Source organism: Onthophagus taurus, chromosome 10 (assembly GCF_036711975.1).
Source record: "Onthophagus taurus isolate NC chromosome 10, IU_Otau_3.0, whole genome shotgun sequence".
NCBI classification, from domain to species: domain Eukaryota; kingdom Metazoa; phylum Arthropoda; class Insecta; order Coleoptera; family Scarabaeidae; genus Onthophagus; species Onthophagus taurus.
Window position 1 is genome coordinate 7,311,393 of NC_091975.1, and position 17,308 is coordinate 7,328,700.

General features: G+C 29.5%; 1 protein-coding gene across 1 annotated transcript; it reads right to left on the bottom strand.

Moving 5' to 3' along the window:
• Positions 1-806: 806 nt before the first annotated feature.
• Positions 807-2,120, bottom strand: LOC111420436 (uncharacterized). Its single transcript, XM_023053417.2, has 2 exons — positions 1,462-2,120; positions 807-1,386 (listed from the first exon to the last, which is right to left on the bottom strand). The coding sequence occupies exons 1-2, from the start codon at positions 2,049-2,051 to the stop codon at positions 825-827; spliced, it is 1,152 nt and encodes a 383-aa protein (XP_022909185.2). The 5' UTR covers positions 2,052-2,120; the 3' UTR covers positions 807-824.
• Between the last annotated feature and the right edge of the window lie 15,188 nt (positions 2,121-17,308).

The window sequence follows — 17,308 nt, forward strand, 5'->3', positions numbered from 1 at the left end:
TCTACGCCATATCCGAAGGACGAGATTTATAATACTCAAATTTAACTCACACTTATTTCAAATTTGTCTTATATAACTTTTAAGATACGATTTTATCATAGTTATTTATATTACAAGTGGGTTAAAAACATAATCACACGAGTACTGTAATTATGTTCTAGCCCACGTGTGATATACAACATTTTATCTACAACTAAATAGATAGCACTTTTTCTTTTGTATTATTGCTCGTTTCAATAAATTAAGTCTGTTCTGATTAAGCTAAAAATGCGTTATGTAATGAAACCAGTGATGTAATGAACTTCATTACGTACTTCAAATTACCTCAAATGAGTGTGGTAATGACGACTTATACAAGCAGATAATAGTTATTTACGTAACCAGTTATGAACAGACTAATTTTATTAATTTTATTTATTTATTAAACAAAATTAGCCGTTTCATAACGTGTTAAGTACAAAATTTTATATAATTTTATTAGTAACAGTTGTCAATTTATTTAGTAGTTAAATAATGGAAATTACATAACTAGTGATGTAAGGAAATCATTACATCACTAGTTATAAAAAAGTGACGTTACAAAACGTAAAATTTAATTTTTATAACGGAATTAGATAAAATTATTTAACGCCATTTTTATTTAAAGAAAATAGATGGGCGTTTAATGAATATATTTAGAGTGGTTGTTCAGAAAGTGTCACAGAAAAGGGTCCGCACGTCATGGAGATGTCAATCATCGTCAAAACGATTCCGTGGGGGTAAAAAGGGGGAGGATGGCGGCCATTTTTAGTTTTAAAAGAGACAAGAATGCTTAAAATTTTTATTTACAATTCTTTATGTACATAAATGTAAGGTTGTTTAACTTTCATTTCTTCGACGTGAAAATGTAAACAATTTCGCGATTCATCAATTTCGTTACAATCATTAAAATCAACGATATTTTTATACAAAGTTCCAAATGAAGATTGACTTTTCCCGGCTAAAAACCAACTGGCGATCAAACTAGCAGTTTTACTAAGCACCTTTTTTACCCCGGGTAATTTAGGATCGTCCTTTTCTTCGGCATTTACGAGGCACATGACGTATCGATCACAATAAGGATTTTCGATTATAAATCTATAAGCTCTATTTACTCTTAAAGTTGGTTCGATTATATCCATGTTTACGGTGTTGGTTAAAGTCTCTTCAAGTATTTCTTTATCGTTAATAATCGAAACTAAATTGTTGAAGTAATTAAATAACGGCTGAATATACTTTTCGCTTTCAATTTTAAAAACATCATTAATGAAAAGTATTATAGTTTCATTTAGATTATTAAATTTTGTTTTGGGATAACCAAATTTCCCGATGAAATTGTTTATGGTGCTTAAAGTTAATGTAACGTATCTAAAAATTGAAATAAAAATAATACTACAACTAATACTAATACTAGTTTAACAAAATAAACTTAACTTAACTTACTTTTCATGTGTTTTTGGATCAACATAAAACGAAATGAACCTTCTTATTTCCTTCGTAGCCTCATTTATCCAATATTTCCTAAACGCGTGATTTTCCATTAACTCAACGAACTTATCGTAACTAAAATTTCGACTTTTTTCGTCCATAAATATTGTTTTAATTTTCTCCAAATCGATTCGTTCCATAATTTGTGTTCCTAATCCGGAAATAAAGAATTCTTCGTATCCCAATTTCAATTTTTCCAACACTTGAGGTACTATCATGGTATTTACCATTTTTGGGACATAATCAACTGAATTTTGGACTTCATTAATAATCGAATCCAAACTTCTTATTGATCGGCCGATTATGGTTGATTCGTGGGGAATTAATTCATTGATGGTGTTCATTAAGGGCGCGTTAGTGTACTCGAGGATATTCGTAATAAATCGAGCGTTTTTGTAGATTGAAAATAACGAATCTTTGTTGTCGTCGAAATATTTAAAGAAATTTTCGATGTTTGAAGAAATTGTTGAGGGAGGAGTTTTATCCCTTAAAACTCCAGACGATATTAATGGGGTTATACTCAAAATTAAGAGGATTAACTTCATTGTACCTATCAAAATTTTATTAAAAAATGTGTTAGAAAAACACGATTTTAGTACTTACTTGTTTTGTCACTTTTAATTTAGGTGTTGACGGGTTTGAGCTTTGATTCGAACTGAAATCCTCAAAAAAATCCCCACTTTTTGAGCATCCTTAAGACAAAAGGGAAAAACCCAGAAATTCTTGGACAGGTAATTTTATTGTAATGTAGGTAAAAGTTATTTTATGGCTTTAAAACCGTAAAATTTTATAACTTCCTTAAAATAAACAAAACGTGCCTTTTTACTCATTTTTAACAAAATCTTTAAGTAGGTATAAAACTAGAATCTTCTTAGTTTAGATGAATCAGACGAATTTGAGACAATCAAAATTGTTTAATTTCAGAACTTAAACTAAAACATTTATGTATCTCAAGTAATGAATTTTATAGCGAATTTTGAAAGTTATCAAAACTTAAAATATTGTTTTTTCAAAAACTAAAAATTATTTTTCAAAACGGGTTGGTTCATTGGAAAGAGGACACTTTAATTAACACTTTGGGAAATTTTCATGCTCATATTCCAACAACTGGATTTTATACGAATTTTTAAAACTTAATCGGCGAAAATTGCAAAATTCGAAAAAATTGTCGATCATTTCAAAAATTTATTTCTCAAGAACTGAAAGCGATTTTTCAAAACGGCTTTTTGCATTAAAAAGAGGATACTTGAATTAATAATTGGTGATATTTCCACAATGTTCCTTCAAGAAATTAATTTTATAGCGAATTTTGAAAATTATCGATGAAAATTGCAACATCGAAAAATTTATCAAAACTTCAAATATTGTTTTCTCAAAAACTAAAAGTTATTTTTCAAAACGGTTTGGTTCATTGGAAAGAGGACACATTAATTAACACTTTGGGAAATTTTCATACTCATATTCCAAGAACTGGATTTTATACGAATTTTTAAAACTTAATCGGCGAAAATAGCAAAATTCGAAACAATTTTCGATCATTTCAAAAATTTATTTCTCAAGAACTGAAAGCGATTTTTCAAAACGGCTTTTTGCATTAAAAAGAGGATACTTTAATTAATAATTGGTGATATTTCCACAATGTTCCTTTAAGAAATTAATTTTATAGCGAATTTTGAAAATTATCGATGAAAATTGCAACATCGAAAAATTTATCAAAACTTCAAATATTGTTTTCTCAAAAACTAAAACTTATTTTTCAAAACGGGTTGGTTCATTGGAAAGAGAACACTTTAATTAACACTTTGGGAAATTTTCATACTCATATTCCAAGAATTGGATTTTATACGAATTTTTAAAACTTAATCGGCGAAAATTGCAAAATTCGAAAAAATTGTCGATCATTTCAAAAATTTATTTCTCAACTGAAAGCGATTTTTCAAAACGGCTTTTTGCATTAAAAAAAGGATACTTGAATTAATAATTGGTGATATTTCCACAATGTTCCTTCAAGAAATTAATTTTTTAGCGAATTTTGAAAATTATCGATGTAAATTGCAACATCGAAAATGTTATCAAAACTTCAAATATTATTTTCTCAAAAACTAAAAGTTATTTTTCAAAACGTGTTGGTTCATTGGAAAGAGGACACTTTAATTAACACTTTGAGAAATTTTCATACTCATATTCCAAGAACTGGATTTTATACGAATTTTTAAAATTTAATCGGCGAAAATTGCAAAATTCGAAAAATTTGTCGACCATTTCAAAACTTTATTTCTCAAGAACTGAAAGTGATTTTTTAAAACGGCTTGTTGCATTAAAAAGAGGATACTTTAATTAATAATTGGTGATATTTCCACAATGTTCCTTCAAGAAATTAATTTTATAGCGAATTTTGAAAATTATCGATGTAAATTGCAACATCGAAAAATTTATCAAAATGTCAAATATTGTTTTCTCAAAAACTAAAAGTTATTTTTCAAAACGGGTTAGTTCATTGAAAAGAGGACACTTTTATTAACACTGGGAAATTTTCATACTCATATTCCAAGAACTGGATTTTATACGAATTATTAAATTTTAATCGGCGAAAATTGCAAAATTCGAAAAAATTGTTGATCATTTCAAAAATTTATTTCTCAAGAACTGAAAGTGATTTTTCAAAACAGCTTTTTGCATTAAAAAGAGGATACCTTAATTAATAATTGGTGATATTTCCACAATGTTCCTTCAAGAAATTAATTTTATAGCGAATTTTGAAAATTATCGATGAAAATTGCAACATCGAAAAATTTATCAAAACTTCAAATATTGTTTTCTCAAAAACTAAAAGTTATTTTTCAAAACGGGTTGGTTCATTAGAAAGAGGACACTTTAATTAACACTTTGGGAAATTTTCATACTCATATTCCAAGAATTGGATTTTATACGAATTTTTAAAGTTTAATCGGCGAAAATTGCAAAATTCGAAAAAATTGTCGATCATTTCAAAAATTTATTTCTCAAGAACTGAAAGTGATTTTTCAAAACGGCTTTTTGCGTTAAAAAGAGGATACTTTAATTAATAATTGGTGATATTTCCACAGGGATGCTTCAAGAAATTAATTTTATAGCAACGTTTGAAAATTATCGATGAAAATTGCAACATTGAAAATTTTCTCAAAACTTCAAATATTGTTTTCTCAAAAACTAAAAGTTATTTTTCAAAACGTGTTGGTTCATTGGAAAGAGGACACTTTAATTAACACTTTGGCAAATTTTCATACTCATATTCCAAGAAATTGATTTTATACGAATTATTAAAATTTAATCGGCGAAAATTGCAAAATTCGAAAAAATTGTTGATCATTTCAAAAATTTATTTCTCAAGAACTGAAAGTGATTTTTCAAAACGGCTTGTTGCATTAAAAAGAGGATACTTTAGTTAATAATTGGTGATATTTCCCACAAGGATCCTTCAAGAAATTAATTTTATAGCGAATTTTGAAAATTATCGATGAAAATTGCAACATCGAAAAATTTATCAAAACTTCAAATATTGTTTTCTCAAAAACTAGAAGTTATTTTTCAAAACGGGTTGGTTCATTGGAAAGAGGACACTTTAATTAACACTTTGGGAAAATTGCAAAATTCGAAAATTGTCGATCATTTCAAAAATTTATTTCTCAACTGAAAGCGATTTTTCAAAACGGCTTTTTGCATTAAAAAAAGGATACTTGAATTAATAATTGGTGATATTTCCACAATGTTCCTTCAAGAAATTAATTTTTTAGCGAATTTTGAAAATTATCGATGTAAATTGCAACATCGAAAATGTTATCAAAACTTCAAATATTATTTTCTCAAAAACTAAAAGTTATTTTTCAAAACGTGTTGGTTCATTGGAAAGAGGACACTTTAATTAACACTTTGAGAAATTTTCATACTCATATTCCAAGAACTGGATTTTATACGAATTTTTAAAATTTAATCGGCGAAAATTGCAAAATTCGAAAAATTTGTCGACCATTTCAAAACTTTATTTCTCAAGAACTGAAAGTGATTTTTTAAAACGGCTTGTTGCATTAAAAAGAGGATACTTTAATTAATAATTGGTGATATTTCCACAATGTTCCTTCAAGAAATTAATTTTATAGCGAATTTTGAAAATTATCGATGTAAATTGCAACATCGAAAAATTTATCAAAATGTCAAATATTGTTTTCTCAAAAACTAAAAGTTATTTTTCAAAACGGGTTAGTTCATTGAAAAGAGGACACTTTTATTAACACTGGGAAATTTTCATACTCATATTCCAAGAATTGGATTTTATACGAATTATTAAATTTTAATCGGCGAAAATTGCAAAATTCGAAAAAATTGTTGATCATTTCAAAAATTTATTTCTCAAGAACTGAAAGTGATTTTTCAAAACAGCTTTTTGCATTAAAAAGAGGATACCTTAATTAATAATTGGTGATATTTCCACAATGTTCCTTCAAGAAATTAATTTTATAGCGAATTTTGAAAATTATCGATGAAAATTGCAACATCGAAAAATTTATCAAAACTTCAAATATTGTTTTCTCAAAAACTAAAAGTTATTTTTCAAAACGGGTTGGTTCATTAGAAAGAGGACACTTTAATTAACACTTTGGGAAATTTTCATACTCATATTCCAAGAATTGGATTTTATACGAATTTTTAAAGTTTAATCGGCGAAAATTGCAAAATTCGAAAAAATTGTCGATCATTTCAAAAATTTATTTCTCAAGAACTGAAAGTGATTTTTCAAAACGGCTTTTTGCGTTAAAAAGAGGATACTTTAATTAATAATTGGTGATATTTCCACAGGGATGCTTCAAGAAATTAATTTTATAGCAACGTTTGAAAATTATCGATGAAAATTGCAACATTGAAAATTTTCTCAAAACTTCAAATATTGTTTTCTCAAAAACTAAAAGTTATTTTTCAAAACGTGTTGGTTCATTGGAAAGAGGACACTTTAATTAACACTTTGGCAAATTTTCATACTCATATTCCAAGAAATTGATTTTATACGAATTATTAAAATTTAATCGGCGAAAATTGCAAAATTCGAAAAAATTGTTGATCATTTCAAAAATTTATTTCTCAAGAACTGAAAGTGATTTTTCAAAACGGCTTGTTGCATTAAAAAGAGGATACTTTAGTTAATAATTGGTGATATTTCCCACAAGGATCCTTCAAGAAATTAATTTTATAGCGAATTTTGAAAATTATCGATGAAAATTGCAACATCGAAAAATTTATCAAAACTTCAAATATTGTTTTCTCAAAAACTAGAAGTTATTTTGCAAAACGGGTTGGTTCATTGGAAAGAGGACACTTTAATTAACACTTTGGGAAATTTTCATACTCATATTCCAAGAACTGGATTTTATACGAATTTTTAAAACTTAATCGGCAAAAATTGCAAAATTCGAAAAAATTGTCGATCATTTCAAAAATTTATTTCTCAAGAACTGAAAGTGATTTTTCAAAACGGCTTTTTGTATTAAAAAGAGGATACTTTAATTAATAATTGGTGATATTTCCACAATGTTCCTTCAAGAAATTAATTTTATAGCGAATTTTGAAAATTATCGATGTAAATTGCAACATCGAAAAATTTATCAAAATGTCAAATATTGTTTTCTCAAAAACTAAAAGTTATTTTTCAAAACGGGTTAGTTCATTGAAAAGAGGACACTTTTATTAACACTGGGAAATTTTCATACTCATATTCCAAGAACTGGATTTTATACGAATTATTAAATTTTAATCGGCGAAAATTGCAAAATTCGAAAAAATTGTTGATCATTTCAAAAATTTATTTCTCAAGAACTGAAAGTGATTTTTCAAAACAGCTTTTTGCATTAAAAAGAGGATACCTTAATTAATAATTGGTGATATTTCCACAATGTTCCATCAAGAAATTAATTTTATAGTGAATTTTGAAAATTATCGATGAAAATTGCAACATCGAAAAATTTATCAAAACTTCAAATATTGTTTTCTCAAAAACTAAAAGTTATTTTTCAAAACGGGTTGGTTCATTGGAAAGAAGACACTTTAATTAACACTTTGAGAAATTTTCATACTCATATTCCAAGAACTGGATTTTATAAGAATTTTTAAAACTTAATCGGCGAAAATTGCAAAATTCGAAAAAATTGTCGACCATTTCAAAACTTTATTTCTCAAGAACTGAAAGTGATTTTTTAAAACGGCTTTTTGCATTAAAAAGAGGATACTTTAATTAATAATTGGTGATATTTCCACAATGTTCCTTCAAGAAATTAATTTTATAGCGAATTTTGAAAATTATCGATGTAAATTGCAACATCGAAAAATTTATCAAAATGTCAAATATTGTTTTCTCAAAAACTAAAAGTTATTTTTCAAAACGGGTTAGTTCATTGAAAAGAGGACACTTTTATTAACACTGGGAAATTTTCATACTCATATTCCAAGAACTGGATTTTATACGAATTTTTTAAACTTAATCGGCGAAAATTGCAAAATTCGAAAAAATTGTCGATCATTTCAAAAATTTATTTCTCAAGAACTGAAAGTGATTTTTCAAAACGGCTTTTTGCATTAAAAAGAGGATACTTTAATTAATAATTGGTGATATTTCCACAATGTTCCTCAAGAAATTAATTTTATAGCGAATTTTGAAAATTATCGATGAAAATTGCAACATCGAAAAATTTATCAAAACTTCAAATATTGTTTTCTCAAAAACTAAAAGTTATTTTACAAAACGGGTTGGTTCATTGGAAAGAGGACACTTTTATTAACACTTTGGGAAATTTTCATGCTCATATTCCAACAACTGGATTTTATACGAATTTTTAAAACTTAATCGGCGAAAATTGCAAAATTCGAAAAAATTGTTGATCATTTCAAAAATTTATTTCTCAAGAACTGAAAGTAATTTTTCAAAACGGCTTTTTGCATTAAAAAGAGGATACTTTAATTAATAATCGAAAGTGATAACAGCGACAGTTCTGTTAGTAATGAATGTGATGATGATTTACAAGCGAAGAGAAAAAAATTAGACGAAACTACAACAAGAGATTTTATATATCGTATTGGGATTGTTATAATGAGGTTGCTAATGACAAACCTAGTATAAATAAAGTTGTGTTTAATTAAAAAAAAGGTCCTATTGGGGTTGAACTTGATATGCAGTGTCTAACACCTAAAAGAGATACTAATTCTTGTGAATGGTGGAGTACTAAGTAACCGTTCCACCACTAATCTATATCCATAGCCGTTCTCTTCCAGTTCCTAATGCCGAGGATATTTCTCGCACCTCATCTTGCCATATCTTTCTGGATCTTCCTGCTGGCCTGCGTTAGGCTATTTTAGATTCGAGGTTGAACTTATCTGGGATAACGTTCAAAATTATTTAGTTAACCGGTGACAGAAATGAGTTTGGGGGAACTGATTAAGTTGCCAGACACAATATTGAAGAGAAGCTATGTCAAGAGTGTTTGGATTGAGGTATTGTTACTCAAATTAGAGCAAAATTAGTATCATATTTTTCTAAACGCAGAATCTGTCGATAAGGTTATCAAAGAATATACACCAGCACATCTACTCTCCAGTTTTTGTATAACGATAGCTTAGTTAGAAGATTGAAAGAATTTTAACCTTGTGCCATGACACTAGTGTTAGATATAGCTGAACTATGTAACTTTAGTATATTTCATTGAAACTAAATTGCTTAAAGTTGATTAAAAATACACTAGGGGAACGTCAAAAATCGCATTATTATTGAATGAACGATTCCTCCTGTTTTTTCGCAAGCTCTGAGCGATGCTACGTACGAATTGATTTAAATTATGGCAGCATGTGATCTCGTAACAGACGCCATATATCATCCCCGAAGCTTCCCCGGGTTTCAACGATGCGGGTGGGGGGTGAGTGACGTCAGCACGTCACAACCCTGTCATCGTCTGTATCCCTTCCCCATTTTAACAGGATATTTTACCGTCCGTTTATGGAAATTGCTCCAATATCATTCTTTTTAAAGATTTTTCTTATCATTTAAAAAAATAGAAATACATGAAAATGTTTTAAAATTCAAATAAAGATATCTTTATTTTTTTTTTGTTATTTATATATTTTTTTAAGGGTGGTAATCAGCGAAAGGAGTCGGAGAAGTTAAAGTGGAACGTTTAGGAGGGTCGACTGCAATCAGCAACTTGCACTTGGGCTCTATCAGTGAAACTGTTCCGCCCGAAAATACACTTTTCTGTGAATATGTCGGACCTTATCTAAATTAAAGCTATGTTTTCGTTCCCATTTCAAGTCGAGACCAAGATCTTCATTTTATAATTTTTTTTTTTAACAAAATATATTTTTTTTAGTAGTCACTCTGTATAATATTAGACAGTAAACCCGGTAGAAGCCGGTGGCTGATGCGACGTCAGTCTGTGCGACAGCTGCGAGCGTAGCGATTGTACCAGGATGATTGATGATCGAGGACGGCTGTGCGCCCGGAGTCCAGGGCCACCCTTGACTCGCAGGATCCCTACTCTCTATCCTACCATCGAAGGACTTGAAGAAGAGAAAACGAACCGGCGTCGTCGTCGTCGTCATCGTCTAGTTTCCCGTTTGTTGTTCGTAAGCGACCCTCTCAAACTGTTACTCTTCGAAGGGTACAACACGGGGGTAGAAACTTCTCCTGGAACTAATTAGTGCCCTTAGACTAATTAGGAATGCGCGTTTCGTGGACCTTCTGGTCGGTTTTGGCCTTGTTCCGTAAACCTCCATCCGGGGGGAAACAACAAACATCCGGATTTATGGATTAAATAAATTAAAAATTAAACAATTTACTTCCAGCATCGAATGGGACATGACTAAACATCGAACGGCAGAATTATCCACACACGTGTGAGAACTAAAACGCTCTCTGAGGAACAAAATTAACACCCTTGGCCGTTGGAAAAAGACGCAAAGGGCGCATTGTGCCCCTTTTAGCCTTGTAGGGTGCAAAGGCAATAAATTTTCGACTTGACAATGATTCAGTGGGCCCTTTTATTGCTTGAGCCACCCGAGTTTCGCGTAGAGATCAGTTAGCGATCATCTACATTAGAGTACGGTCAGTCAGTTAGTAAGTCACTATGTCAGTATATTTACCTTAAAATTACTAAGTTAACAAGTTTTTTTTGAAAATAATGTGAAAAATAATTCATTACTTAAATAAAATAGAAAAGTGGTAAATTTGAAAAGTGTGTGAAAGTGACTTAATTACAATAAAACCTCAATGTAACAGAAATCAAGGACGGTAGTTCTAGCTTTAATTGTTATTCAGCACTAGATTGTAAATTTTTATTGAACTAATAGTAGAACTAACAGTAGACCTAGAACTAGAAACATTCGGGTTTAGCCGCACGTCTTTTAAGACGGCTAAACTCGAATATTTCTAGTTCTAGGTCTGGTGTTAGTTCTAATGCTAGTGTTAGTTCTAGTTGTACTTGTTATTTAGCGTTAGATTGTTGTATTTTTGTCGTAGAACTAAAACTAGAACTAATACTAGACCTAAAACTAGAATCATTTGGGTTTATCCGCACGTCTCTAAAGTTAGCCGTCTTTAACCCAACCCAACCCAACCCAACCCAACCCCAATGATTCTAGTTCTAGGTCTAGTGTTAGTTCTAATGATATAAAACTAGAACTAACACTAGACCTAAAACTAGAATCATTTGGGTTTAGCCGCACGTCTCTAAAGTTAGCCGTCTTTAACCCAACCCAACCCAACCCCAATGATTCTAGTTCTAGGTCTAATGATATAAAACTAGAACTAACACTAGACCTAAAACTAGAATCATTTGGGTTTAGCCGCACGTCTCTAAAGACGGCTAAACCCGAATGATTCTAGTTCTAGGTCTAGTGTTAATTCTAATGATATGAAACTGAAACTAACACTAGACCTAGAACTAAAAACAATCGGGTTTAGCCGCACGTCTCTAAAGACGGCTAAACCCAAATGATTCTAGTTCTAGGTCTAGTGTTAGTTTTAATGATATGAAACTTTAACTAACACTAGACCTAGAACTAGAATCATTCGGGTTTAGCCGCACGTCTTTTAAGACGGCTAAATCCGAATGTTTCTAGTTCTAGCTCAAGTGTTAGTTGTAGTTTTAGTTATTATTCAGCATTAGATTGTTGTATTTTTGTCATTAAACTAAAACTAGAACTAACACTAGACCTAGAACTAGAAAGTTTCGGGTTTAGCCGTGCATCTTCAGACTCACGATAGTGTTAGTTCGCTATATCGAGGTTATGCTACATTTATACATAACCCTTTCGTAATAAAAATACTAAAAAAGGTAAATAAAGATTTCCACTTAAATTTAATTAATTTGTAATAAATTAATTTTTTTAACTTATAAAATATCATCATAACTCAAATCTTCCTCCATCTCTCGGTAGAAACGAAAACTTGTTACTTCGAATAACGTCGAAGAGATGGCGCTTTGGAAAAAAACTGAAATGTTACACTGCAAGAAAGCTGAAATCGTCATTACAGAGATCTTTAAATAATTTGAAATGATTAAAACTGTTATCTATTTAAAATAATATTTGATATATTTTATTTAAATTTAGAACGTTTCATAAATTTTAAACGAGCGTGAACGAAAAAGAGAAGGTAAGAAACGGAATAAAATTCATATCTCAAAAGAAAGGGGGCAACAAATGGCATCCGGGTGAGCGAACGTTCTTCTCGATTCCAATAAAATGCAAATTTTAAAACACGTTTGATCTTGAGTTAAAATAAAGGAGAAGTGGATGAAAAATTTAAAGGGAAGAAAAATGCAATATTATTTTGTTTGATTATTAAACGAAACAGTGATGTAAAGGAAAATGGAAATGTGAATGATTTTGGGGGGGTTGTAGGGTGTTCGGTATTGATCGAGCTGTGATAATGGCGGCCGCAAGGGATAGGTTCGAAAAAACCGAAGGGAGGACGTGAAGGGTGTCTCTTAGGGGACTTTCAGAGTGAACAAAAAAAAATTTCATCAAAAAGACTATACTTGACACGACCTTTTCATCATCTCTTTCTTACATTTAAAATGAACGAAACAACAAAATAAATTTTATCATAAAATAATTCAAAAGAAAGAAATTTATAGAAATTATAATAAAAATATTGTATATTAAATTTTTAAATTTATATCTTAAAAATGATTATAGGATAAACCGAAGGGTGAAAAGAGGGAAAATTCCCTTTCTCCCCGTCTATCGGCGCCCAGCATCCCTCTACCGTTGGCAAAACGACGCTCTGAGGGCGTCGTCGTCAGTTCAACTCGACGCTTCTGTCGCTCTTCTCTTGTCACCAATTTAATTATCCCTTATTTTTCACCTTTTCTTCCTTAACAACATTCCAAAGAAATCCCCCGTTCTTTAAAACGTGTTAGTGTTTGCTTTTTTTAGTGATACACCAAGATAAAAATAAAAAGAAAAGGGTTGACATTAACAAATATGGAGATTGGATGGTTTACAAAGGATCGTTTTTCAAGGTTTTTTTAAAAAAAGGAATTAATCGTTATCTTTTCAAATTGATTGAAGTATCATTATTTTAGTTATTCGATATTATAAGTGTATTTTATTAATTCTTTTCTTATATAATTTATTTAAATTAAAAATAAACTTTAAAAATTGTTTTCGATTTAAGAGTAAACAAGAGAGCACGTTGAAATATCCACCAACCAAAAATGTTCGTGTTACCCTTGACGCGACACATGCGCAAAAGTAACGATTATAATGTAGGGATCATAGAGGGTAAGATCCTCCCCTTTCCATTACAACCCTAGAAATCCCGCATATTCATTAAAAATTTAATCAAAATTATATTTTTGTTTTAGATTTCATCACTCCTTTATTACAAATTAAACGAGATTAATTGAGATGGAACAAGATTAAATAAATAATTAAAAGGGAAAAAAGATAATAATAATAAAACTACTAGGCACATTCGTGATCTACCCTGTAGATCCGGGCTTTTGTAGATTTCTACATCAGAAGCTCGTCTCTACAGGTATCTTACGGATGATAGACCTCTCGGCATTACGAAACACGTAAAATCGTTCTCCCGTCGATTTTATTTTTTGGTTTTTATCGTCTTATTGTTCGCTTTCTACGGACAGGGATCGTCCGCGCGAAGAGATCAAAAGATCCCGACCAACCACTCGACGATTCATCAACGTTACACCGAAGCCAAGAAGGAGTGGTATACCTTTTCTCCATCGTTTTCTTTTGTTCAACGATTGTTTTACTTCCATTCAACATTTATTTTTATATCTTATAAAAAAAATTATATCGAATGATGTTTTAGTAAATGAAAAAAACAAAGTTGGTCAAATCATAGATAAAATAAAAAGTAAGAGTTCCAAATACCTGTTACAACTGTTCCTCTGTTCCTACTGATATAGGATAACAACCCAGGATGATTTTTCTTAATAAAATATCATTTATAACTAGACCTTCCAAAAACCTTTCTTTAAAAAATATACCTTTCTTATAGTTGTTATCAATCTATTTCTATCACATCTATTTCTCTCACACATTATGTTAAAAAAGAATAATTAAAAAAGTTAGCTATAGATACTCAACAGATTAAAAATTTAAATCTAAGACTATAAAACAGATTCGTACCTATTTTTCATTGTCGATCATATGTTAAAACATATCCCAAGAAAATGGGACATCAAATTTAATATAGTTTTAATTTAACAGTTTTCCATTTTTTTTAACTCGTGTTAAAACTAGTGTAAAAGTCTATGAGAAATACAATTTGCTGAAAACTCTAATTTTTAACATAAATCTTTGGCTAAAACGTTACGACATAATTTTTAAAAAAATACTTACAACTTTGGCACAAGCTTTACAAAATAATTCCGCATTATTTAATTTAGTTCGGGATAACTTTTTATCCACACGATTTCAGTTTAGGCAATGTTGTTACAAATTGGTAGATTAATGTTCACTCACACTGAACACAGCCACAGTAACTATGGTTGGGGATTTCCTTAAACTTAAACTCAACAGCGCTAGGGATTCCCCGCATGTTTCTGTGAAATTTTATCAACAAATATGTATTGTGCTTAAAACGCAGTCATTATATTTATTTTATTAGGCACCAAGAAACAAAACTATTAACATGACAAAATATGCGAAAATATGCAGCAAACGGCCAATTTATTAATATGCAAAATATGCAGAACCCAACTTTGAAAGAAATATTCCAGAAAATAAACAAGATGCATTTTGCATAAAATCCGAGCCCTATTTATAACCTAAATACTAAAACTGATGGAAATAGACGCTATGAATAAAAAATGTTCCTAATGCATCAAGAAATCATAATCCATAATTATTTCATATTAATTTATCACCAGTTTGTAGTGATATAGCATAAATCATAAAATGTCAAATAGGACGATTTTTGTTAATGAAATCAACTACATATAAAATAAGTACTAAAACTGATGGAGAAAGACGTTATGAATAAAAATTATTCCTAATGCATCAAGAAATCATAATCCATAATTATTTCATATTTATCTATCGCCAGTTTGTAGTGATATAGCATAAATCATAAAATGTCAAATAGGACGATTTTTGTTAATGAAATCAACTACATATAAATAAGTACTAAAACTGATGGAGAAAGACGTTATGAATAAAAATTATTCCTAATGCATCAAGAAATCATAATCCATAATTATTTCATATTAATCTATCACCGGTTTATAGTGATATAGCATAAATCATAAAATGTTAAATAGGACGATTTTTGTTAATGAAATCAACTACATATAAAATATGCACTAAAACTGATAGAGAAAGACGTTATGAATAAAAATTATTCCTAATGCATCAAGAAATCATAATCCATAATTATTTCATATTTATCTATCACCAGTTTGTAGTGATATAGCATAAATCATAAAATGTCAAATAGGACGATTTTTGTTAATGAAATCAACTACATATAAATAAGTACTAAAACTGATGGAGAAAGACGTTATGAATAAAAATTATTCCTAATGCATCAAGAAATCATAATCCATAATTATTTCATATTTATCTATCGCCAGTTTGTAGTGATATAGCATAAATCACAAAATGTTAAAATTGGACGATTGTTCTCAATAAAATCAACTATAACGTAAGTACTAAAACTGATGGAGAAAGACGTTATGAATAAAAAATATTCCTAATGCATCAAGATATAACAATCCACACCTATTTCATATTTATCTATAAAGACCGGATTTATAGAAAATATGCCTATGCTGAAAAATTAATTTATTTAATTGCGAAAAAAAAATTTTGTTCCGCCACTGCATATTTGTTTCCTGAACGAATTCGTGCTGGAAAGAAAATGGATTAAAAATGATAAAGAATTGAAATATGAACGCAACCACTTGTTTTGCCAAGCGTGTTCAAAAATCGTAAGTTATAATTATAATTACTTAAAATTATAATATGTATTGACACTGCATTTGCTTTAAAGATTAAATGTGACAAGAAATGCTACATAATTCAGCATCTTAAAACGTCATTGCATCAGAACAAACTAAAACTAATTGAAAGCCAAATCAAGAAACAACAAACAATCAGTACAGCTATGCAATCTGTGGCATCAACTTCCGGTTATACAGAACAATCAAAATTCAATTTTGATCTTTGCAAAGCTCTGATTAAAGCAAATATTCTTATTTACATATTAAACAGATGTATGACAAACAAAATAATTTGGCATTTATAAAAACCAATTATAGTTATGTAAGTGACTCTATAAAGTCACTTGGGAGCAGGATTTGCCTTTAGTTAATGCAGTACAAGTGATTAAACAATTTCGAGACAGCACATCTATTGTACCAGGACATATTGGCCAAATAATTATAAATAAATTAAACGACGTTTTGTGCAAAAATGAAGGATTCGATACATTACCAAAAATTGCATCCATTTTAAAGGGTGAAATTGTTGCTAATTTTATTAAGAATCCCGCATTAATTTCAAAATACAAATATGCACCAATTACAAGTGTGAGACATAACCTTACAATGGAACATTTAGAACAACATTTAATAATTAGTTGTTTTCGGGATTAGTAGTTTTTTAATAAGAAAATTAGATTTGAAAATATATTTTGAATAATACATAACAATTTATGTTTTTTAGATTATAAGGTTCAGTAGTTTTTATAAAAATTTGTTCAGAAATGTTTATTTACTGAAAATAAAATGTTATTACATTATTAGTTTTTATGTTTATTTTATGCCTTATTTTAAAAAAATGTGTTTTTTAAAGCTTTTTTTTGTTAAAATTTAATGCCTTTTTCTGCGTTTTTGGTGCTTTTTAGTTCGGTGTCTATTTATCTATCACCAGTTTCTAGTGATATAGCATAAATCACAAAATGTCAAAATTGGACGATTTTTCTCAATAAAATCAACTATAACGTAAGTACTAAAACTGATGGAGAAAGACGTTATGAATAAAAATTTTTCCTAATGCACCAATAAATCATAATGCAGAATGATTTCATATTTATCTATCACCAGTTTCTAGTGATATAGCATAAATCACAAAATGTCAAAGTTGGACGATTTTTCTTATTAAAATCAACTATAAAGTAAGTACTAAAACTGATGGAGAAAGACGTTATGAATAAAAAATATTCCTAATGCATCAAGATATAACAATCCATACCTATTTCATATTTATCTATCACCAGTTTCTAGTGATATAGCATAAATCACAAAATGTCAAAATT

Bases quoted from the DNA above. Each gene is read 5' to 3' on its own strand.
- LOC111420436 (XM_023053417.2), bottom strand. From the start codon at position 2,051: ATGAAGTTAATCCTCTTAATTTTGAGTATAACCCCATTAATATCGTCT. The intron at 1,387-1,461 runs GTAAGTTAAGTT...TTCAATTTTTAG, and splicing joins GATCCAAAAACACATGAAAA to ATACGTTACATTAACTTTAA.